Here is a 23,901-nt window from a genome sequence, read left to right on the forward strand (position 1 = left end):
GGACAATTTACATTTCTCATCTGCCAGGTTTCTGCCATTTCATGGCAATGCGCGTGTTTATACTGGAGACAGGAGCCCAGTAGCTGCACTGTGAAATCATGGATGCCTTCTTTTTAGTAAGCAGTGACAACATAGTAAATAGAACATTATTTAAAGCAAGGCTGAGAAAAGACTCACTATTTGTAAGGGGCCACTGTGTGCTAGGTTGTGGAGCTGGCAATGCAAAGAGATGATGACAGTCTTTCAAAATGATTGAAGATGATTAAAATGCCATCTTTATTAAATGGACATTTGAATGAATTTTGTGAGTTACAAAATCAAATAAGGAAAGAAAAGAGGCATTCACAAACTAGAACATAATCACTGAAAGAGAGTGGATGAAAAAGAAAATATGTTCTAAACTACAAACCACTATGGAGAACCTCTAAGTGCTAATCTAGCAACTTCATATCCTCTGTGGATTGGGGACTGAGGGAGACCTGTAACTCACACTCACCAGTGGGAAACATACATCCTCTGGTCAAAAAAAGCTCATCTCAAGCATCCGAGGCCACAGCAATTCAAATTCTGGATAAGGCTGCAATTATGTAACAGCATCCTCGTGACCAATACAGCAGGGATTGAAACCCAGGCCTCCAGAGCTAAAAGCACGACCTGCTGCAGCTTGATCTGAAGACCCAAAGCGCTCGATCAGAGGCTGAAACAGACTCATCTCCTCTGTGGATCGGCACAGGGGGGGACACATAACCAGAGACTGACCAGAGGGTTACGTTAACACCCAAGTTAGGTAAGTCTGGGCCAGGCAATTGGGGAAAGGAAATTGGAGATATCTGAGGTGAGCTTGTATCACATATCTTATTGCTCTTTGTTTTGAGAAAACCCATTGGATCAGTTTCCTGGTGGGAGGAAACCTCTGCATGGCTCTCTTCACATCATGGAGTTCCTTTCAAATTCTAGACGAGGGAGTAGGATTTCCCCAGTCCCTCTTGCAGAAAGTAGAGAGAGTCATCCCAGACGCTTTTGATGTCATGGGATCATATCGAAGCTCACAGGCCTTTGTGTGGATCACTGGGCCATCTGACCTATGACTGGCTACATGGCAACATGACTTCACTGAAGCCACAAACCCACACAAAGACTCTCTTGCCCGTGGCTGCCACAGGAACAGTTTTATATGGTGAGTTTCCCACTTGGAGCCTAGGATGTTAATCCAAAACACGATTCACGTGAAAAGAATAGAAATGCAAGTACCTGAGCAGATGACACTGGCATCCTCAGGGTGGCCACAGTTATGTGTGCCCCACCCCCTGTGCGAGCACTGCCACAAAGCGGATTCATCCCCTCGGCACTGCACATCATCCAGGAAAATACTTCCTGAGCCTGCACCAAAATGGGCATTTCCTAGGGCTGAAATGGCGTGCCCGCACCCAAGCTGTCTGCACACAACCTCTGCATCGCTTATGTCCCAGGCGTCATCACAGACTGTTCCCCAGCTTCCGTTGTAATAAACTTCAACGCGACCAGAACACCGGTCCTGTCCATTCAGCAGTCTCAGTGAAGTACCTGGAAAAGCATAGGAAATAATATTTTCAATGTTAAAACATTTATCTGGTTTTCAGTGTTATGCACTCCAGGACTCTCCAGTGCCCAGGGAGAATCGTGGACACTGCTACATTCCTTCATGGGAGGGTGCAGCATTTTGTCCTCTGAACAGCCAGCTCATTCTCCTGGCCAATGTGTGAGGATGTAGAGCCATGACCATAATTGTCCCTATGTCACCCCTTTGGTTTCCTGACTGAAAAAGAACGGTTTCCTGACTGAAAAACAACTTGAGGGCCCTGGCTGCCCAGGCCCTGTCCAAAAGGAGAAGGACCACTAGTTTTTGCTACTCTTTTTTATTCTTTGGCTTCCTGAGGGCCTGGGACTGTGCCTTTTGTGGGCTGCAGAAGCCTATTCTCTTTTCATATGAACTGTTTTAACATTCCCCCTACCCGCCTCCAAAAGGAGGCAAGTACCCTGAACCACAGAGCTGGAGGGCTGTGCCCCAGATTCTCAGACAGGAGCAGCATCCACCTTCTTTCCAGCAAGGCACTGGAGAGATATAGCCTACCACAATGGACTGTTGGGGGCATTGGCTATGTGGCATCATGGACACATTGTATTGAGGTGGTCATTCACTTCCTGGATTATAGGTGGATTCTATGATCTGATTAAGATTCTTTCTGATTAAATGATTAAATTAATTCATAATAAAATATACTAACACTATGCTTCCACATGAATAGAAACCCAGACGACGATATTGAATATGACAGAAATGTGCAACTGATTTGATAATCACAAGCAGCATTATACCAATTCATCAGTTATCTGCATTGGGTCATGGCCACTTAAGATCCACCTCTGAAACTGTTACTCATGTTTAGCAGCACCCATTTAGGTGAGGAGACTTCGGTGGGAATTCCCTCCAGAGGGAGTATGTTTATGAATAAGGGATACGATTGTCCTTGGTGGAACCACTAAAGGAGAAGTTCCTTTCCACATGTTTTATGGCTGGAGAAACAGCCCCTCACTGTCAAATGTGGTTGTAAACCTTCTGATAATGAGAGTCAACCCAACTAATAAGTCCCTGTTGTTTTAGATGCAGTAAACTCTGCAGGAACTGGCTAGATACATTAAAGAAAATAAAAGCCCCACTTTAGTCACTGTTACATTACTGTGCAAACTGGATAAAGGTTTTTTGCACATCTGAAGAAAGGAAGCACATTAGAGTGCTAGCCAGTCAGAGATTTCGGTGTGCTACCAAATCATAACTTAGTTTACATTATTAATGAATCAATCATAATAGCTTGGGAAATCCCATTATTTGACATTTTGTAGAACATGAATTGTGCTCTTTTTCATTCTGGGGTTGCTTTAAATCTGTCTGGAGTGTGGAGAAAGTCATGCAAACCCCTCTCGGCCAGGAACAGAAAGGTGCATACTGATGCCATTGTGATCATAGGAGTGTATCTGGCCTTAGGCGCACATGGTAGTCAGAGAGAAATAAAAAAGCTGGTCCAGCAACTCAGCCTAGCTCCAACTTACAACCATCTGGGCAGGGAAGGAAGAGGGAAGATCTCTATTAAACCACAATTTGATTGTCAGGAATTAATAAGAAACTAAATTAGCCTGTGTCTGATGGGACGTGGCAACATGACTTCACTGAAGCCACAAACCCACAAAAGACTCTCTTGCCCGTGGCTGCCTCAGGAACAGTTTTATATGGTGAGTTTCCCACTTGAAGCCTAAGATGTTAATCCAAAACACGATTCACATGAAAAGAATAGAAATGCAAGTACCTGTACAGATGACACTGGCATCCTCAGGGTGGCCACAGTTATGTGTGCCCCACCCCCTGTGCGAGCACTGCCACAAAGCTGATTCATCCCCGCGGCACTGCACGTCATCCAGGAAAATACTTCCTGAGCCTGCACCAAAACGGGCATTTCCTGGGGCTGAAATGGCGTGCCCGCACCCAAGCTGTCTGCACACAACCTCTGCATCGCTTATGTCCCAGGCGTCATCACAGACTGTTCCCCAGCTTCCGTTGTAATAAACTTCAATGCGACCGGAACACCGGTCCTGTCCATTCAGCAGTCTCAGTGAAGTACCTGGAAAAAGCACAGGAAACAATATTTTAATGTTAACACATTTATCTGGTTTTCAGTGTCGGGCATTCCAGGACTGTCCAGTGCCCAGGGGGAATCATGGACACTGCTACATTCCTTCATGGGAGGGTGCTGAATTTTGTCCTCTACACAGCCAGCGCCCTCTCCTGGCCAATGTGTGAGGATGCAGGGCCATGGCCCTAACTGTCCCTATGTCATCCCTTGGGGTGGCTTGTACCCACAAGCCCTAGGGATAGGAATGGAGCAGTCCCTGTGCTCCCTTGCGGTATGGTCTTCTGTGACTGCATTCCATCCTGGGTACCCTGCTGACAAAATTAGAGTTTTGAGAAGAGAAACAAAATATGAATAAAGCGGATGGACAGGGATCGATTTATGAAAATTCAAAGATCACATCATGTATCCTATAGCTTGACTAAGGCAGAGCATAAAAATGGAAATTTCAGTTCCAGACCTTGCCATTTGCATTTGGTCTTTGGAAGCAGACATCACTGGAGCTCACAAACTTTTATATGGATATGGTGGGGCAGATCCCAACCCTGCCCTCAAGAAAGAGTCAAAGAGCTCATCTGGGTACAATCAGCCTCAATGCAGCACACCTGGAATGTTGTCAGGCCTGGAGAGGGGTGTGCTCTTAAAAAGGAGGATCCCGGTTTCCCTTCTCTTTTTTACTCATTGGCTTCCTGAGGGCCTTGCTATCTGCTGTTAGTGGGCTGCAGAAGCCTATTGACTTTTTGTATGGAGTACTTCAACACCCCCCAAAAGGGGGCAAGCACCCTGAGCCACAGAGCTGGAGGGATATGCCCCAAACGCTGAGACAGAAGCAACATCCACCTTCTTTCCAGCCGGGCACTAGACAGATACAGTCTATTACAATGGACTCTTGGGGGTATGGCTATGTGGCACCATGCACACATTGTATTCATTCCACCATTCACTTCCTGGACTGTAGATGGATTCTCTGACATTATTAAGATTGCAAAGCTGATTTTTTCCAATTATTAAATCATTTTCAAATAAAATATACTAAGACAATGCTTCCACATTAATAGAAACCCACACACAGATAGTGAAAGTGATGGAAATGTGCAACTGCTTTGATAATCAGAAGCAGTGTGATACCAATTCATCAGTTATCTGCTTTGGGTAATACCCACATCTGTAACCCTGACTCATGTTGTGCAGCACTCACTCAGGCCAGGAGACTTCAGTGGGATTCTCTCCGGAGGGAGAATGCTAGCCAGTCAGAGCATGGGGTCCACACCTAAATCATGACTTACTTTACACCATTAATGAATCAATCACAAGAGTTTGGGAAATCCCATTATCTGACATTTTGTAAAACATGAATTGTGCTCTTTTCAGTCTGGGGTTCTTGTAAATCTGCCTGGATTGTGGACAAAGGCATGCAAACCCCTCTTGGCCAGGAACAACAAGGTGCATACTGATGCCATTATGCCCACAAGAGTTAATCTGGCCGTAGGTGCACATGGCAGTCAGAGAGAAATAGAAAAGCTGGTCCAGCGATTCAGCCCAGCTCAGACTGACTGCCATCTGGCAGGGAAGGAAGAGGGAAGATCTCGATTAAACCACAATTTGATTGTCAGGAATTAATAAGAAACTAAATTAGCTTGTGTCTGATGGGACATGGCAACATGACTTCACTCAAGCCACAAACCCACACAAAGACCCTCTTGCCTATGGCTGCCTCAGGAACAGTTTTATATGGTGAGTTTCCCACTTGGAGCCTAGGATGTTAATCCAAAATGCGATCCACGTGAAAAGAATAGAAATGCAAGTACCTGAGCAGATGACACTGGCATCCTCATGGTGGCCACAGTTATGTGTGCCCCACCCCCTGTGCGAGCACTGCCACAAAGCGGATTCATCCCCGCGGCACTGCACGTCATCCAGGAAAATACTTCCTGAGCCTGCACCAAAACGGGCATTTCCTGGGGCTGAAATGGCATTCCCGCACCCAAGCTGTCTGCACACAACCTCTGCATCGCTTATGTCCCAGGCGTCATCACAGACTGTTCCCCAGCTTCCGTTGTAATAAACTTCAATGCGACCGGAACACCGGTCCTGTCCATTCAGCAGTCTCAGTGATGTACCTGGAAAAGCAGAGGAAACAATATTTTTAATGTTAACACATTTATCTGGTTTTCAGTGTCGGGCATTCCAGGACTGTCCAGTGCCCAGGGGGAATCATGGACACTGCTACATTCCTTCATAGGAGGGTGCTGAATTTTGTCCTCTACACAGCCAGCGCCCTCTCCTGGCCAATGTGTGAGGATGCAGGGCCATGGCCCTAACTGTCCCTATGTCATCCCTTGGGGTGGCTTGTACCCACAAGCCCTAGGGATAGGAATGGAGCAGTCCCTGTGCTCCCTTGCGGTATGGTCTTCTGTGACTGCATTCCATCCTGGGTACCCTGCTGACAAAATTAGAGTTTTGAGAAGAGAAACAAAATATGAATAAAGCGGATGGACAGGGATCGATTTATGAAGATTCGAAGATCACATCATGTATCCTATAGCTCGACTAAGGCAGAGCATAAAAATGGAAATTTCAGTTCCAGACCTTGCCATTTGCATTTGGTCTTTTGGAAGCAGACATCACTGGAGCTCACAAACTTTTATATGGATATGGTGGGGCAGATCCCAACCCTGCCCTCAAGAAAGAGTCAAAGAGCTCATCTGGGTACAATCAGCCTCAATGCAGCACACCTGGAATGTTGTCAGGCCTGGAGAGGGGTGTGCTCTTAAAAAGGAGGATCCCGGTTTCCCTTCTCTTTTTACTCATTGGCTTCCTGAGGGCCTTGCTATCTGCTGTTGGTGGGCTGCAGAAGCCTATTGACTTTTTGTATGGAGTACTTCAACACCCCCCAAAAGGGGGCAAGCACCCTGAGCCACAGAGCTGGAGGGATATGCCCCAAACGCTGAGACAGAAGCAACATCCACCTTCTTTCCAGCCGGGCACTAGACAGATACAGTCTATTACAATGGACTCTTGGGGGTATGGCTATGTGGCACCATGCACACATTGTATTCATTCTACCATTCACTTCCTGGACTGTAGATGGATTCTCTGACATTATTAAGATTGCAAAGCTGATTTTTTCCAATTATTAAATCATTTTCAAATAAAATATACTAAGACAATGCTTCCACGTTAATAGAAACCCACACACAGATAGTGAAAGTGACGGAAATGTGCAACTGCTTTGATAATCAGAAGCAGTGTGATACCAATTCATCAGTTATCTGCTTTGGGTAATACCCACATCTGTAACCCTGACTCATGTTGTGCAGCACTCACTCAGGCCAGGAGACTTCAGTGGGATTCTCTCCGGAGGGAGAATGCTAGCCAGTCAGAGCATGGGGTCCACACCTAAATCATGACTTACTTTACACCATTAATGAATCAATCACAAGAGTTTGGGAAATCCCATTATCTGACATTTTGTAAAACATGAATTGTGCTCTTTTCAGTCTGGGGTTCTTGTAAATCTGCCTGGATTGTGGACAAAGGCATGCAAACCCCTCTTGGCCAGGAACAACAAGGTGCATACTGATGCCATTGTGCCCACAAGAGTTAATCTGGCCGTAGGTGCACATGGCAGTCAGAGAGAAATAGAAAAGCTGGTCCAGCGATTCAGCCCAGCTCAGACTGACTGCCATCTGGCAGGGAAGGAACAGGGAAGATCTCTCTTAAACCTCAATTTGATTGTCAGGAATTAATAAAAAACAACAGTAGCCTGTGTCTGATGGGTTCCATGGAAGTAGTGTGCTTTGTGTCTCTGCCCTTTCCTCGTTGGTTCTGCCTCATCTGTTACGTAGCATGACAATTCCCAGCAACATGCATGTGTCTGTTCACATTACGGTGGGTATAGGGCACTAGTAAATGATTTAGGCTTAGTTTCAAACCTGGCGTGAGACCATGTGGTAGAAAGCGCAGCTTGCACTGGTGCAGCTCATCTAGACTAGCAATTTTCACCCGTAGCTGGTTATATAGTAGTTGTGCAAACCCCTCCTTAGTGGAGAAAGTGGCTTAGAAGGATTGGAAAAGGAGTAAACTACAGAATATTTTTCTTTCGACTGTCAAAATAGTAAGGAAGCCAGAGAAGATATTTTTTCTTTCCATGGGAATGCAGCTGTTTCCGTAAAGCAGTGGAGACAGGAATCCTGGAGAGGCCATGTGAACTCACAGGCCACTCTTTAAATTGGAATATAAACTTACATGTAGTAACTGGCTTCTGTGTGGTACGTAGAGGAACTGGTAAAGAATAATAATTTTAAAAAACCCCAGATTAGAAACTTTACAAAAGAGACACTTGACTAAAGATTGAGTTACTGGAGAAAATAAAGTAAGATTCCATCTGAGATGTGCTATTGCAATGAAGTAGATCACTTGCTGCTATGAGGAAACAATGTGATGAGGGCCCGAAAGGAGGAAAGGACCGCAGGGTTCTTCTTTATTTCTTGAGGTTTAAATTCCCCTTGCAGAAGAACCAGAGGTTCAACTCCAAAACCTGCAGATCAAATAGGATTTTATGGAAGCAGGGACTACTGGCGCTCACAGGCCTTATGTGACAGCATCCTCGTGGCCAATACAGCAGGGATTGAAACCCAGGCCTCCAGAGCTAAAATCATGAGCTACTGCAGCTTGATCTGAAGACCCAAAGCGCTCGATCAGAGGCTGAAACAGACTCATCTCCTCTGTGGATCGGCACAGAGAGGGACACATAACCAGTCACTGACCAAAGGGTTATGTTAACACCCAAGTAAGGTAAGTCTGGGCCATGCAATTGGGGAAAGGAAACTGGAGATATCTGAGGAGAGCTTGTATCATGTATCTTATTGCTCATGCTCTAGGAAAACCCATTGTGATACCAATTCATCCGTTATCTGCTTTGGGTAATACCCACATCTGTAACCCTGACTCATGTTGTGCAGCACTCACTCAGGCCAGGAGACTACAGCGGGATTTTCTGAGGAGGGAGTTTCTGTATGAGTACGGGATGTGATTGTCTTTACTGGGACCTCTAAGGGAGAAGTTCTTTTCAGCATCAATAAAGACTGAAGAAGCAGCCCCGGACTGTTGAATAGGATTAGAAATGTTCCGATAATAGTACTAACCCCAACTAATATATCCCTGTTGTTTTGGATGCAGTAAATTCTGGAGAAACTGGCCGGATACATTAAAGAAAATAAAAGCCCCACTTTAGTCACTGTTGCATTACTGTGCAAACTGGATAAAGGTTTTTGCACATCTGAAAAAGGAAGCACATTAGAGTGCTAGCCAGTCAGAGGTTTGGGTGTGCTCCCAAATCATAGCTTAGTTTACATTATTAATGAATCAATCACAATAGCTTGGGAAATCCCATTATTTGACATTTTGTAGAACATGAATTGTGCTCTTTTTCATTCTGGGGTCGCTTTAAATCTGTCTGGAGTGTGGAGAAAGGCGTGCAAACCCCTCTCGGCCAGGAACAGAAAGGTGCATGCTGATGCCATTGTGATCATAGGAGTGTATCTGGCCTTAGGCGCACATGGTAGTCAGAGAGAAATAAAAAAGCTGGTCCAGCAACTCAGCCTAGCTCCAACTGACTACCGTCTGGGCAGGGAAGGAAGAGGGAAGATCTCTATTAAACCACAATTTGATTGTCAGGAATTAATAAGAAACTAAATTAGCTTCTGTCTGATGGGACATGGCAACATGACTTCACTCAAGCCACAAACCCACACAAAGACCCTCTTGCCCGTGGCTGCCTCAGGAACAGTTTTATATGGTGAGTTTCCCACTTGGAGCCTAGGATGTTAATCCAAAACGCGATCCACGTGAAAAGAATAGAAATGCAAGTACCTGTACAGATGACACTAGCATCCTCATGGTGGCCACAGTTATGTGTGCCCCACCCCCTGTGCGAGCACTGCCACAAAGCGGATTCATCCCCTCGGCACTGCACGTCATCCAGGAAAATACTTCCTGAGCCTGCACCAAAACGGGCATTTCCTGGGGCTGAAATGGCATTCCCGCACCCAAGCTGTCTGCACACAACCTCTGCATCGCTTATGTTCCAGGCGTCATCACAGACTGTTCCCCAGCTTCCACTGTTATAAACTTCAACGCGACCGGAACACCGGTCCTGTCCATTCAGCAGTCTCAGTGATGTACCTGGGAAAGCACAGGTAACAATATTTTTAATGTTAACACATTTATCTGGTTTTCAGTGTCGGGCATTCCAGGACTCTCCAGTGCCCAGGGGGAATCGTGGACACTGCTACATTCCTTCATGGGAGGGTGCTGAATTTTGTCCTCTACACAGCCAGCGCCCTCTCCTGGCCAATGTGTGAGGATGCAGGGCCATGGCCCTAACTGTCCCTATGTCATCCCTTGGAGTGGCTTGTACCCACAAGTCCTAGGGATAGGAATGGAGCAGTCCCTGTGCTCGCTTGCGGTATGGTCTTCTGTGACTGCATTCCATCCTGGGTACCCTGCTGACAAAATTAGAGTTTTGAGAAGAGAAGCAAAATATGAATAAAGCGGATGGAGAGGGATCGATTTATGAAAATTCAAAGATCACATTGTGTATCCTATAGCTCGACTAAGGCAGAGCATAAAAATGGAAATTTCAGTTCCAGACCTTGCCATTTGCATTTGGTCTTTTGGAAGCAGACATCACTGGAGCTCACAAACTTTTATATGGATATGGTGGGGCAGATCCCAACCCTGCCCTCAAGAAAGAGTCAAAGAGCTCATCTGGGTACAATCAGCCTCAATGCAACACACCTGGAATGTTGTCAGGCCTGGAGAGGGGTGTGCTCTTAAAAAGGAGGATCCCGGTTTCCCTTCTCTTTTTTATTCATTGGCTTCCTGAGGGCCTTGCTATCTGTTGTTAGTGGGCTGTAGAAGCCTATTGACTTTTTGTATGGACTACTTCAACACCCCCCAAAAGGGGGCAAGCACCCTGAGCCACAGAGCTGGAGGGATATGCCCCAAACGCTGAGACAGAAGCAACATCCACCTTCTTTCCAGCCGGGCACTAGACAGATACAGTCTATTACAATAGATTCTTGGGGGTATGGCTATGTGGCACCATGCACACATTGTATTCATTCCACCATTCACTTCCTGGACTGTAGATGGATTCGCTGACATTATTAAGATTGCAAAGCTGATTTTTTCCAATTATTAAATCATTTTCAAATAAAATATACTAAGACAATGCTTCCACGTTAATAGAAACCCACACACAGATAGTGAAGGTGACGGAAATGTGCAACTGCTTTGAGAATCAGATGCAGTGTGATACCAATTCATCAGTTATCTGCTTTGGGTAATACCCACATCTGTAACCCTGACTCATGTTGTGCAGCACTCACTCAGGCCAGGAGACTTCAGTGGGATTCTCTCCGGAGGGAGAATGCTAGCCAGTCAGAGCATGGGGTCCACACCTAAATCATGACTTACTTTACACCATTAATGAATCAATCACAAGAGTTTGGGAAATCCCATTATCTGACATTTTGTAAAACATGAATTGTGCTCTTTTCAGTCTGGGGTTCTTGTAAATCTGCCTGGATTGTGGACAAAGGCATGCAAACCCCTCTTGGCCAGGAACAACAAGGTGCATACTGATGCCATTGTGCCCACAAGAGTTAATCTGGCCGTAGGTGCACATGGCAGTCAGAGAGAAATAGAAAAGCTGGTCCAGCGATTCAGCCCAGCTCAGACTGACTGCCATCTGGCAGGGAAGGAACAGGGAAGATCTCTCTTAAACCTCAATTTGATTGTCAGGAATTAATAAAAAACAACAGTAGCCTGTGTCTGATGGGTTCCATGGAAGTAGTGTGCTTTGTGTCTCTGCCCTTTCCTCGTTGGTTCTGCCTCATCTGTTACGTAGCATGACAATTCCCAGCAACATGCATGTGTCTGTTCACATTACGGTGGGTATAGGGCACTAGTAAATGATTTAGGCTTAGTTTCAAACCTGGCGTGAGACCATGTGGTAGAAAGCGCAGCTTGCACTGGTGCAGCTCATCTAGACTAGCAATTTTCACCCGTAGCTGGTTATATAGTAGTTGTGCAAACCCCTCCTTAGTGGAGAAAGTGGCTTAGAAGGATTGGAAAAGGAGTAAACTACAGAATATTTTTCTTTCGACTGTCAAAATAGTAAGGAAGCCAGAGAAGATATTTTTTCTTTCCATGGGAATGCAGCTGTTTCCGTAAAGCAGTGGAGACAGGAATCCTGGAGAGGCCATGTGAACTCACAGGCCACTCTTTAAATTGGAATATAAACTTACATGTAGTAACTGGCTTCTGTGTGGTACGTAGAGGAACTGGTAAAGAATAATAATTTTAAAAAACCCCAGATTAGAAACTTTACAAAAGAGACACTTGACTAAAGATTGAGTTACTGGAGAAAATAAAGTAAGATTCCATCTGAGATGTGCTATTGCAATGAAGTAGATCACTTGCTGCTATGAGGAAACAATGTGATGAGGGCCCGAAAGGAGGAAAGGACCGCAGGGTTCTTCTTTATTTCTTGAGGTTTAAATTCCCCTTGCAGAAGAACCAGAGGTTCAACTCCAAAACCTGCAGATCAAATAGGATTTTATGGAAGCAGGGACTACTGGCGCTCACAGGCCTTATGTGACAGCATCCTCGTGGCCAATACAGCAGGGATTGAAACCCAGGCCTCCAGAGCTAAAATCATGAGCTACTGCAGCTTGATCTGAAGACCCAAAGCGCTCGATCAGAGGCTGAAACAGACTCATCTCCTCTGTGGATCGGCACAGAGAGGGACACATAACCAGTCACTGACCAAAGGGTTATGTTAACACCCAAGTAAGGTAAGTCTGGGCCATGCAATTGAGGAAAGGAAACTGGAGATATCTGAGGAGAGCTTGTATCATGTATCTTATTGCTCTTGCTCTAGGAAAACCCATTGTGATACCAATTCATCCGTTATCTGCTTTGGGTAATACCCACATCTGTAACCCTAACTCATGTTGTGCAGCACTCACTCAGGCCAGGAGACTACAGCGGGATTCTCTGAGGAGGGAGTTTCTGTATGAGTACGGGATGTGATTGTCTTTACTGGGACCTCTAAAGGAGAAGTTCTTTTCAGCATCAATAAAGACTGAAGAAGCAGCTCCGGACTGTTGAATAGGATTAGAAATGTTCCGATAATAGTACTAACCCCAACTAATATATCCCTGTTGTTTTGGATGCAGTAAACTCTGGAGAAACTGGCCGGATACATTAAAGAAAATAAAAGCCCCACTTTAGTCACTGTTGCATTACTGTGCAAACTGGATAAAGGTTTTTGCACATCTGAAAAAGGAAGCACATTAGAGTGCTAGCCAGTCAGAGGTTTGGGTGTGCTCCCAAATCATAGCTTAGTTTACATTATTAATGAATCAATCACAATAGCTTGGGAAATCCCATTATTTGACATTTTGTAGAACATGAATTGTGCTCTTTTTCATTCTGGGGTCGCTTTAAATCTGTCTGGAGTGTGGAGAAAGGCGTGCAAACCCCTCTCGGCCAGGAACAGAAAGGTGCATGCTGATGCCATTGTGATCATAGGAGTGTATCTGGCCTTAGGCGCACATGGTAGTCAGAGAGAAATAAAAAAGCTGGTCCAGCAACTCAGCCTAGCTCCATCTGACTACCGTCTGGGCAGGGAAGGAAGAGGGAAGATCTCTATTAAACCACAATTTGATTGTCAGGAATTAATAAGAAACTAAATTAGCTTGTGTCTAATGGGACATGGCAACATGACTTCACTCAAGCCACAAACCCACACAAAGACCCTCTTGCCCATGGCTGCCTCAGGAACAGTTTTATATGGTGAGTTTCCCACTTGGAGCCTAGGATGTTAATCCAAAACGCGATCCACGTGAAAAGAATAGAAATGCAAGTACCTGAACAGATGACACTAGCATCCTCCTGGTGGCCACAGTTATGTGTGCCCCACCCCCTGTGCGAGCACTGCCATAAAGCGGATTCATCCCCGCGGCACTGCACGTCATCCAGAAAAATACTTCCTGAGCCTGCACCAAAACGGGCATTTCCTGGGGCTGAAATGGCGTGCCTGCATCCAAGCTGTCTGCACACAACCTCTGCATCGCTTATGTCCCAGGCGTCATCACAGACTGTTCCCCAGCTTCCACCGTAATAAACTTCAACGCGACCGGAACACCGGTCCTGTCCATTCAGCAGTCTCAGTGATGTACCTGGAAAAGCACAGGAAACAATATTTTTAATGTTAACACATTTATCTGGTTTTCAGTGTCGGGCATTCCAGGACTCTCCAGTGCCCAGGGGGAATCATGGACACTGCTACATTCCTTCATGGGAGGGTGCTGAATTTTGTCCTCTACACAGCCAGCGCCCTCTCCTGGCCAATGTGTGAGGATGCAGGGCCATGGCCCTAACTGTCCCTATGTCATCCCTTGGAGTGGCTTGTACCCAGAAGCCCTAGGGATAGGCATGGAGCAGTCCCTGTGCTCCCTTGCGGTATGGTCTTCTGTGACTGCATTCAATCCTGGGTACCCTGCTGACAAAACTAGAGTTTTGAGAAGAGAAAGAAAATAGGAATAAGGAGGATGGACAGGGATTGATTTATGAAGATTCAAAGATCACATCATGTATTCTATGCTCGACTAAGGCACAGCTAATCAATTGCTGTGTGTTTTGTGTCTCTGCCCTTTTTTCGTTGATTCTTCCTCACCCATTACATAACACGACAATTCCCAGGAACTTGCATGTGTCTGTTCACATTACGGTGGTTATAGGGCACTAGTAAAGGATTTAGGCTTAGTTTCATACCTTGATGAAACCATGTGATACCAAACACAGCTTACACTTGTGCAGTTCATCTTGTCTAGCAATATTCACCTTTCAATATTCCAGTGTAGACAAGTACTTAGGAAAATTGGAAAAGGAGCCAACTACAGAATAATTTTGTATTGTCAAAGTAGTAAGGAAGTCAGAGAAGAAAAAACTGGCTTTACTACTGCATATATCTGCTCTTTCCATGGAAGTGTTGCTATGTTTCTGTAAAGCAGCGGAGACAGGAATCCTGTACCTGCTCTATGAAATCACAGGCGACTCCTTAAATTGGAATATAAACTTACTTGTAGTAAATGACGTCTGTGTAGTAGGTGAAGAGATTGGTAAATATAGAAAGAAAACAAAAATGAAAAATAAATAGTTCACAAAAGAGACATTTAATTAAATTTGATTTACTTGGAAAATGAAATCTCAGTTGTGCTATTGCCATGAGCTAGATCCCTTGCTGCTGTGGGGAAAACAATGTGATGGAGGCCTGGAAGGAGGAAAATGCCACAATGTTCCTCTACATTTTTTACAGTTTAATTCCTTCTTTCTGAAGACTCAAGTCCAAACCCTGCGAAGTAAATAGGATCATATGGAAGCAGAGGTTACTGGCACTCACAGGCCTCTGTGTGGCCTGTTGGGCAACATGGCACCATGGACACATTGAAATCATGTTGCTACGCACTTCTTTTCTCATAGTTTCCCTTTGATGAGTTTCCCACTTGAAGATTTGAGTGTAATTCCCCTATTATACAATGAATGTGAAAAAATAATAGAAATCCGAGCACCTGAGCAGATGACACTGGCATCCTCACGGTGGATACAATTGTGTGTGCCCCACCCCCTGTGTGAACACTGCCACAAAAAGGATTCATCCCCTCGACACTGCTCATCATCCAGGAGAATACTTCCTGAGCCTTCACCAAAATGGGTATATATTGGGGCTGAAATGGTCTGCCTGCACCCAAGTTGTCTGCACACAACTTCTGCATCTTTCATGTCCCAGGTGTCATCACAGACTGTTCCCCAGCTTCCACTGTAATAGACTTCAACGCGAACAGAACACTCGTCCTGTCTGTTTACCAGTCTCAGAGATGTGTAAATACCCATTGTGGCTTGTGTTGTGTAATCTGATAAGCCTGATAAGTGACATAAGAGAAAATAAGACCCTAGTATTGTAATGGCCACTAGACTTTGTTAGCTGGATGAAGGTTTTATATCAGACAGAGCGCATTGATGGCCAGATTCTTTATTATATTCTGAGTGGAGCTGAGAGAAGAGTCATCAGTGAGGCAGTAATAGTTCCTTGATTCTCTTCCTGGCCCCAAACCCAGTGCGTGGGCCTGTGCTGTCAATGGTCCCCAAAGTACTATCCACTAGCTGGAGATTACTGGAGCACAATACACTCTGGCTACATTCCTTTCACTCCCACAAGAAACACCATCTGTACTGGGTTCTGTGGGGAGAAAGGTGTAGGAGCTTTCTCCAATTACTTGATACCTGTTGGCATCTCCCGTAGGCCACAAAAATACCTAGAAAATGTTTGTGAGCAATCAAATACATTGGCCTATACATGTCTAGTAATCTGCATTGACTGCAAGACTTTGAATTATTAATCACAACTGAAAATAAGTGTGTTCCATTGTTTAATATTTATATACTGCCATAGATGTGCACATAGCAGTTTATAAACAAGTTAGAAAAGATAAGTGGGGAATTTCCTCAGGGCTCAAAAAAAATACTGGAACTGCCATTTGACTGCAGTGAAACTAATGATACAAAAGAATAGGTAGTGTATTTGGCGGTGGGGGTGTCATAATAAATCAGTACTATTTGCTCTTTTCCTATTTGTTCTGCAGTTAACTAATATAACAATTCCCAGTAATGTAGATATTCCATTCCAGTACAGATCATCTATGGTGATAGGATGCCAGAAAATAAACTGGAAGAAATTTGAAACAGAGCCAACTATAGGAATAGTATCCTTCTGAAAATATTTAAAAGATGGTTGGATTGGGACAAAGGTTGTTAATTTCTGACCTTTTTGGGTTATGTGTATATAATGCACTGGAGACAAGGGGTGAAATTTTGAAAAGCACATAAGTGACTTAGGAGCTTAAGTCCCATTTTCCAAAGGGACCTAGACACTTTGGAATCAGTAGGTACATCTATACAGCAAGCAGGATCCCGTGTCAGCGAGTCTCAGAGCCCAGTCTACAGACTTGAGTTTGTGGGGCTTGTGTTACAGCACTAAACATAGCTGTGCAGACTTTTGGACTCTGGTTGGAGCATGGGCTTGGAAGCTCCTAATTATTCTCCTCAGTCACTTAGATACTTTTGAAAATTTTACCAGGGATTTATTAATGGCATTATGAAATCATTGGCTACTCTTTAAACTAACATGTAAAATGGATCAGGTGTAAAAGTTGAGGAAGGCAAAGTTAAGGAAATACCAGCTGTAATGGGCTTCTCCATGGTAAATGGAGGAGCTGGTAGTACAAAAAGAGAATAAAAGAAAATAATTAATCCCATCTTTACTAAACGGGCATTTTAATAAGTTTCAAGAGTTACCAAAGAAAGTAAATGGAAGTAATATTAAGAATGAGAAATCCATTCACAAACTACAGTGTCTTCAATGAAGGGAAACAGTGACCAAAAATGATTTTAGAAGGTAAATATATAGATCAGGAGACAGTTAACAATAACAGGGCTCATTATAGCAATAGGATGTGGTGGTAGGCTGGTTATATGTGCTAATTACAATATGTTTCGATTCAGAATAGGTCTTTACTAAAACTAGGTTCTGCTTTGTTATTTTCTATGAAATCTGTTCTCTAGGTAGGGTGTAAAAGTGGCTTCCTAGCTGTGAGTCTGATCCCAATCCCTATGAAGTTCTTGGAAAGACTCTGATAGACATAGTGAGCTTAAGACTGGGCCCTGTGCTTCATCTAAATCATTAAGGATTAATGGTGTCCTCTCCATATTCAGAACTCCCGCCCACAGCCCATTACTTTGCTTTTGGGATTTATAGGATGGGAGCCTTTTGGACTCAGACCCTAGGCAAAAAAGCCACATTCCTGACGTCAGGCCAACCCTTCTGTCAAATTTCAAGTTCTTGCTGCAAAGCATGGAGATGTATGAACTTCTCAGTTGTAAGGATTGTTTAATTGTGCTTTTGTTAAAAATAATCTTTGCAATCATAGCAGCATCATGGTAACTGTGTGCCTTGCCCTTTTGGAGTAGCTGATTGTGCTTCTCTTGCTAGGAAGGATATAGAGCATGATTCCATTCTCCTTTAAATTGGGAGTCACTCCACTGATATCAGTGGAATTACAATGGTGTAAAACAGAATCAGAATCAGGAATTCAGCTGACATTTACACGGGTGGAAATCTGGAGTGACACCATCAGCTTTAGTGGTTTTACTCCTGCCTAAAAGCATCCAAAATGTGACCAACAGAGGTGGTATTGTAGATGTGAATGAGGGGGAAGTACCTACTTCACTGCTTTCAGACATTTGCACAGCTGAAAGGAAAACTGCAAGACAAGCCATCTGGGGCCTACAAGTGAGCAGCCTGCATCAAACGCCTGCACAGGTTTCATCCCTAAGAGAGCCTTCAAGGAGAGCCGAGGGTGCACAGCATGGAGAGGAAGGTGGGTGTGTGTCTCTGAAAACAGGGACATGGCAAGAAGAAAAGTCCCTGTGAGAGAGAAGCTAACTCTAGTCTGGCATAACCTCCTTCCCTCCATCCTTGGACTTAGCTGAAATATCCCTCTACACAACCCTGCCACACATATCTTATCATATTTATTAATTTAGAGAGAGAGAAAAATAAATAAAAGTGTCCAGTTAGATGTCTATCAGGCCAACTGGATGCACAAATACTCTGTTCTTCATGCTGATACTTGTATTCCAAAATTAATTTTGCAATTGTATGGAAATTTTTGTGTAAGGCCCTGGGGTTGGGATGGTTTGAAAATTAGGATCACTGTGGCCAATGGCTCTGTATTCTGTTTATGCCCAGACCTATAAACCAATTTAGAACTCTTCACTGAATGCCATCTGGTCCTGACTATTAACTGCAATTCATTTGCTTAAGTTATTCCAGCATCTCTTTCGTTTATTAGTTTTTGTTTACTTCTCTATGTCTGATAGTTCCTTACCTTCATTAATGCCACGCCATGGTACTAGGATAGATATTTCCACATTGTTCTCTGTAGTGAAGGTTGAAGCTGTCATAAGACATGAGAAAAAAATCATTAGAACTTAATAGAAACTGGTCATAGACACTAGAATCAGCTTGTTGGTTAAAAGATTTGAGGCTTTGTGGAAAAGGGAGTTGATGCACTAATTTTTCACCTCTGGAAACCTGGGTCAAAATCCCATCTGATGGCCCTATCTTGAACTGTTGAATTCAAGGAGAGTTTTGCCATTGATATCAATGGTTGTAGGCCTTTTCTACTTTAGGGAATTGTAGGGGAAAAAAATTTAACTGCTGATACTACCACATCAGCACGTTTAACTAATACGGGGGTAACAAAATTCTCAGACCACTAGAACTTTACTTTCTCTAGGGCTTCCACTGGTGTGAACGCCATTTTAATAACATGGTGAAACCATAAAAAGCCACTAGAACCCTCTCTACTCTAGGGCTCCCACTAGCGCTAACTACAGTTCAGCTGGACTATTGGTAGCACAAATGTCCATTAAAAATAAAATTTTATAATCAATGGAAATGAAGCAGAGTTTGCAGTTTTAGCCTAGTCTCTGTCACTACATAACACTACAGCTATTTGGCACTTTTTTCACTCTCTGTGCAAGAGATCCATCACTGGGAATAAGGGGAATGTTATAGCTCAGTAAAAATGTACTTTGGCGGATATACATGGTGCAGTAAATGTAATGTACCATGTAATGTCCATGTGCAGTAATGTGCAGTCAAAATGTTACAATAAACAATATTAAATAATAGAATATTCAATATTATATGTACACAATTAATATAATATTAAAATGAATAATACAAAAGTCATAACAGACAGTCAGAAAGAAATGTTTTGACTTAATTAAAAGGACACAAAGGCAAAATTGATTTGTTTAGGCAAATTTCTCCACAAAATTTTGATGAAGTGGCACATTCCCATAAAAGTTTCAATTTTGACAAAATTCCTTTTTCGAATAGAAAATGTTTGGTCAAAAATGTTTCAACCAGCTGTAATATGGAATAATAATAATGGATTCAGACTATGTTCCATGCCACAAAGAATACTTGCCTGTGATATGGTGGGTGTTTGCTGTCAGTAAAGTCATAGATTCTCAAAGCTCATATAAACTAGGAGTACCAGCTTCTTTCTACCAGCTGCTTGGGTGATTTGTTTATAAACCTATTGGTGGTCAGAGAGCTGTGGTCTGAACACAGGACTGAGAAACAAGCATTTCTGAGTTCTAAAAGCAATCCTGACTTCCTTTGTGGCCTCGGATGCCACATCTCAGTTTCCCTGTGAAATAAGCAGAAATAATACCCTAGGTTCCCTACCTTACAGAGATGTTGAAGGGATTAATTTGCTACTGTCTGTAAAGCGCTTTAAAGATAAAAGGCTGTATAAATGCTAAGAAATTGTTAGAAACATATTGAAGTTTAAGGGGAAAATAGGGAATTCAGATATTATAAATATCTGCTGGGAAAAAACTAGTAATTTAAAAATATGGATTTCTTTATATGTGATCATAAAGGTAGTGTCTGTAAAGTTGCTTTTGTTTCATAATATATAATCTTTGTCCTTACCTTTAAATTGATTGTAATAAAATAATGATGATCAATGGGATAATTTTTTCACCCATAATAATGAGCTACAGAGGATGATATTTGTTAATGGCATTCTGTAGAAGTTGTAAATGATGAAGGGGCTGAAAAGAGTGGGTAAAAGCTTCTAAGACAGTATGATGGATGAAGAAAGAAAGGGTGCTGCTCTAAACTAAGATGGAAGACTATCTGGTGCTCCACCACCTCTTGAGGTCTTCACAGCAGAGTTGGCCAGGCTCTTAACTGAGTGTTGCTCCTCTGATCCAAGTTTAGTGGTGCTTTCAACCTGGGCTAGCATGCATGGTTGGAGGTATGGGCCAGAGCCTGGGTTCTGCTTTCACTTTGGCTGGTAACCAGAAAGGACACGGGCTAAATCACTTGAGTGCTGATAGTCCTTCAGTGCCTTCCCATGTGCCCAGAAGGACAAACAAGTTCTCTTACAATTCACTGGGAAAGAATGATAGAGTGGCTCAGATTACTACAGCACAAATGACTATGGATTATGTCCCCAGAAATCCTAGTGAGATACATGGGGGAATGCAGAACCAGTGACAACACAATAACTCAGGTATGGCTTTGCAGCCTGGCTGCTCACACTTGGGCTAGGCTAAACCAAGTGCTCAGACCCTGGTGCTAATCATTGCAGGCTAACTTCAGGGAAGACATACCCTTCATGTGCTATCATCTTTATCTATTAAAGTACTGAGTTACAGCACTTTCACGGTACACTGCTAAAGGAATTTCAAAATGTGAGTTGGATTAAATCAGTCCCTGACACTACTTGCATTACACCAGTGTCTAAAGATTAATTCTGCTATTTACAGTACATGTATTTCCTAATTATTTTGCCAAGTTTAGAGAGTCACCACTAAATCTCTCTGTTCTTGTTGCCCTTTGTTTTCTCATTTTACAGTGAAAACATTGTCAAGTTGAAATGCGTCCTTGGTTTCTTCTACTCTTTAACTTTTAGTGATCAAGCAAAAATTCTAGTATTCCTCCATCCTAAAAAAAAAAATAATGATCATGGTCCCTTTTTGGCTGTCCAGATTCCATTTCAACAGGAATAGGATCACATCCTGAGTAAGGATTTGAAGATCTGGCATAATGTTTTGAAGCTATTGAGAAGTTATCACAAACCATGGAGAGCGTAAAACAAACCTTTAGGCAAAGATATGGGGTCTTAGCTGCAAAGTTCAGATGTGGAGCAGGAGCCAAACTCCGCTGGGACCTACTTGGACACTTTTGAAAATTCTGTTATATGCATCTTTAGGCACAAAAAAACATCATAGAAAAACTGGCCTGTAAGGGTTTGTCTACCTAGCCCACAGCGGCAAGCCTTCCAGCATAGGTTGACAGAGTTGGGCTAGCATGGTTTGCACCAATGCTCTAAAGATAGCTGAGTAGCCAGCACGTGGAAGTTGTCACTCAGGCCCTGTCTACACTTACCTCCAGGATTCGGCGGCAGTTGACGGGAGGTACGCAAGCTATACAAAAAACTTGCGTAACTCCCGTCGACTTCTGGGCTCCTCTTCTGTGCGCCATCTTCATTGCACTGCGCCGATGGGAACCATGTTCCCGTCGACGCAGTGCTACGCCACCTGTGAAGGTGGTCTTAGTATGTCGATTTCTGGATCAACTGAGCAGGTCTTCACTGACCGCTCACCCGATCCTGAGAAATCGATCTGACGGCGGTGACTTTGCCGCCATCAGTGTAGCCATAGCCTCGGTCTCTGAAGCTCACCCCTGCCCTCCATAGGCTTCACAGCTCGAGCTCCAGTCCAAGCCGCAACTTCCAAGTGCTTTCCACACAGCTATTTTTAGAACATTAGCGCAAATCCCGCTAGCCCCACTCTGTTGACCCAGGGCTAGGATGCTCGCTCCCATGGGGTGTGTAGACATACGCAAAGAGGCTCACTGAAAAGGGTTGGGATTTAGGACTCCTAAGTCAGTTTTGAAAATGGGATAGAGGCTCCCAAATCACTTAGGCACTTTCAAACATTTTATCCTTATTCTTCAATAAGGGTGTGATATTGTGAGGCGCTGTGCCCTCTCAGGGGCTGATATAAAGCCCAGTAAAGGCAAGGAAGTCTTTCCATTGGCTTTAGATTAGGACCTCAATTCCCAATGACTTCAGTAGGAGTTGGGCTCTTCCAGAGTATCATAGAATTGGGCCCTTGGAATATTTTCTATGCACTGTTTTTAAAAGCAATATTGCTCTTCAAAGACTCAGTCCTGCAAGCCTTTACTCAGGTGAGTAATCTCAATGAGATTGAAGTTTTTGTTTTGCAGGATTAGGTCCCACATAAATGTTTCACAATTTTCCCACTCTGAGATCAATAGCAATACAAATAGAGGATTTAAAGACCTAATCTCATTAAATCACATCAGATCCTAGTGAAGTAAGGTCAAATGACAATGGGAATCCATTGAATCAGAACAAAGATTATTAGGTTTCTGCTGTGCTGGGATTTGACAACCTCCTTGTAGTCCAATTTAATCCTCTTTGATGGTGAACACAGCTATGAGGTGGCTTCTCTCTTGTTTTAGACATAATTAAATCTAACCATCTTTTTCATCCTAAACTAGGTACATTCATCTATTTCTTCTTATAATTGATAAACAAGCCCTTATCAGTAATAGCCAGGCTGGTCCTTTGAGATCAAAAGTCTCTTATTTAAGATAACAAGATGATATGTAGTTTTTTTTATGGCGCTTGTGACTAATCTTCAAACACTGAACTATTTCCTGCACAAAGGCTCATTGTTTTTAGCCTATATTGTGCTGCTTTATGTCCTTGTCTCTGACACTCTGCTCCTTGTCATCTCTATCTACACTGAGAACCTTAAATTTACTGTGCAACCTAATTAAAATGGCAAACCAGACTATTAGAGAAGGAATATTTGCAAAATTGATGTTCCTGAAACTCTAATCTTCTGAACCCCCAATGTTTGTAACACAGAAAACAAGCACAAACATTACTGCTTTCCATTTCCAATTTAGAATATAATCTCTGAGGATTTGATCTCAGTCATGGCACCAAGAGATAAACTCAAGTAAAAGTTTCACTGTACAAAACCATTTAGCAATTTTTGGTAATATTTTTACTTTTATTAGGTTCAGTTGCCATCAGTTCCCAACAAGTCATGTCTATATAATCCTGTAATAAAATCCATCCTTTAATATTTTATACAAGAATGAGAAAAACATCTGATAATTTAAGACACAGTACCTGGGTCATTCAGGATAGTGGCACTTAATAGCAGCATCCAAGTGAAAATAACTTGAAGCCCCATTTTCCACTCAGTTTTCTGTTCACCTAAGCAATCTGTTTCAGAATTTATATGAGTTCTAATCTATATAGGAGGGGCATGCTATGTAATTTGATCTTGCGTCTTGAACTTCCAAATCAATGTCAAGGAAGTGATTTAGAGGATATTTTCATTTCACAGTGTACATCCATAGAGCTAGATATCCACAGATCAATGTCACTCCAGAGTAGCCATGTGTTGATTCCAAACAGCCACCAAATACCTTTGCTCTGACATGATTCTTCCAGGAAGTGGTGGCGTTCAGAGGTAA

At 43.3% G+C, this 23,901-nt stretch overlaps 1 protein-coding gene across 1 annotated transcript; it reads right to left on the reverse strand.

Moving 5' to 3' along the window:
• Nucleotides 1-1,251: 1,251 nt before the first annotated feature.
• Nucleotides 1,252-23,624, reverse strand: LOC137143309 (deleted in malignant brain tumors 1 protein-like; the record flags this gene model as incomplete). The annotated part of the gene is made up of 7 exons (XM_067533049.1): nucleotides 23,552-23,624; nucleotides 18,683-18,751; nucleotides 13,604-13,915; nucleotides 9,537-9,848; nucleotides 5,471-5,782; nucleotides 3,342-3,653; nucleotides 1,252-1,563 (listed from the first exon to the last, which is right to left on the reverse strand). Coding segments are annotated over exons 1-7 (1,693 nt in total), but the record flags the coding sequence as incomplete, so codon positions are not given.
• Between the last annotated feature and the right edge of the window lie 277 nt (nucleotides 23,625-23,901).

The sequence above is a fragment of the Emydura macquarii genome, unplaced genomic scaffold, assembly GCF_026122565.2.
Source record: "Emydura macquarii macquarii isolate MOO-44397 ecotype Brisbane River unplaced genomic scaffold, CSIRO-AGI_Emac_v2 contig_3306, whole genome shotgun sequence".
Taxonomy (NCBI): Eukaryota; Metazoa; Chordata; order Testudines; family Chelidae; genus Emydura; species Emydura macquarii.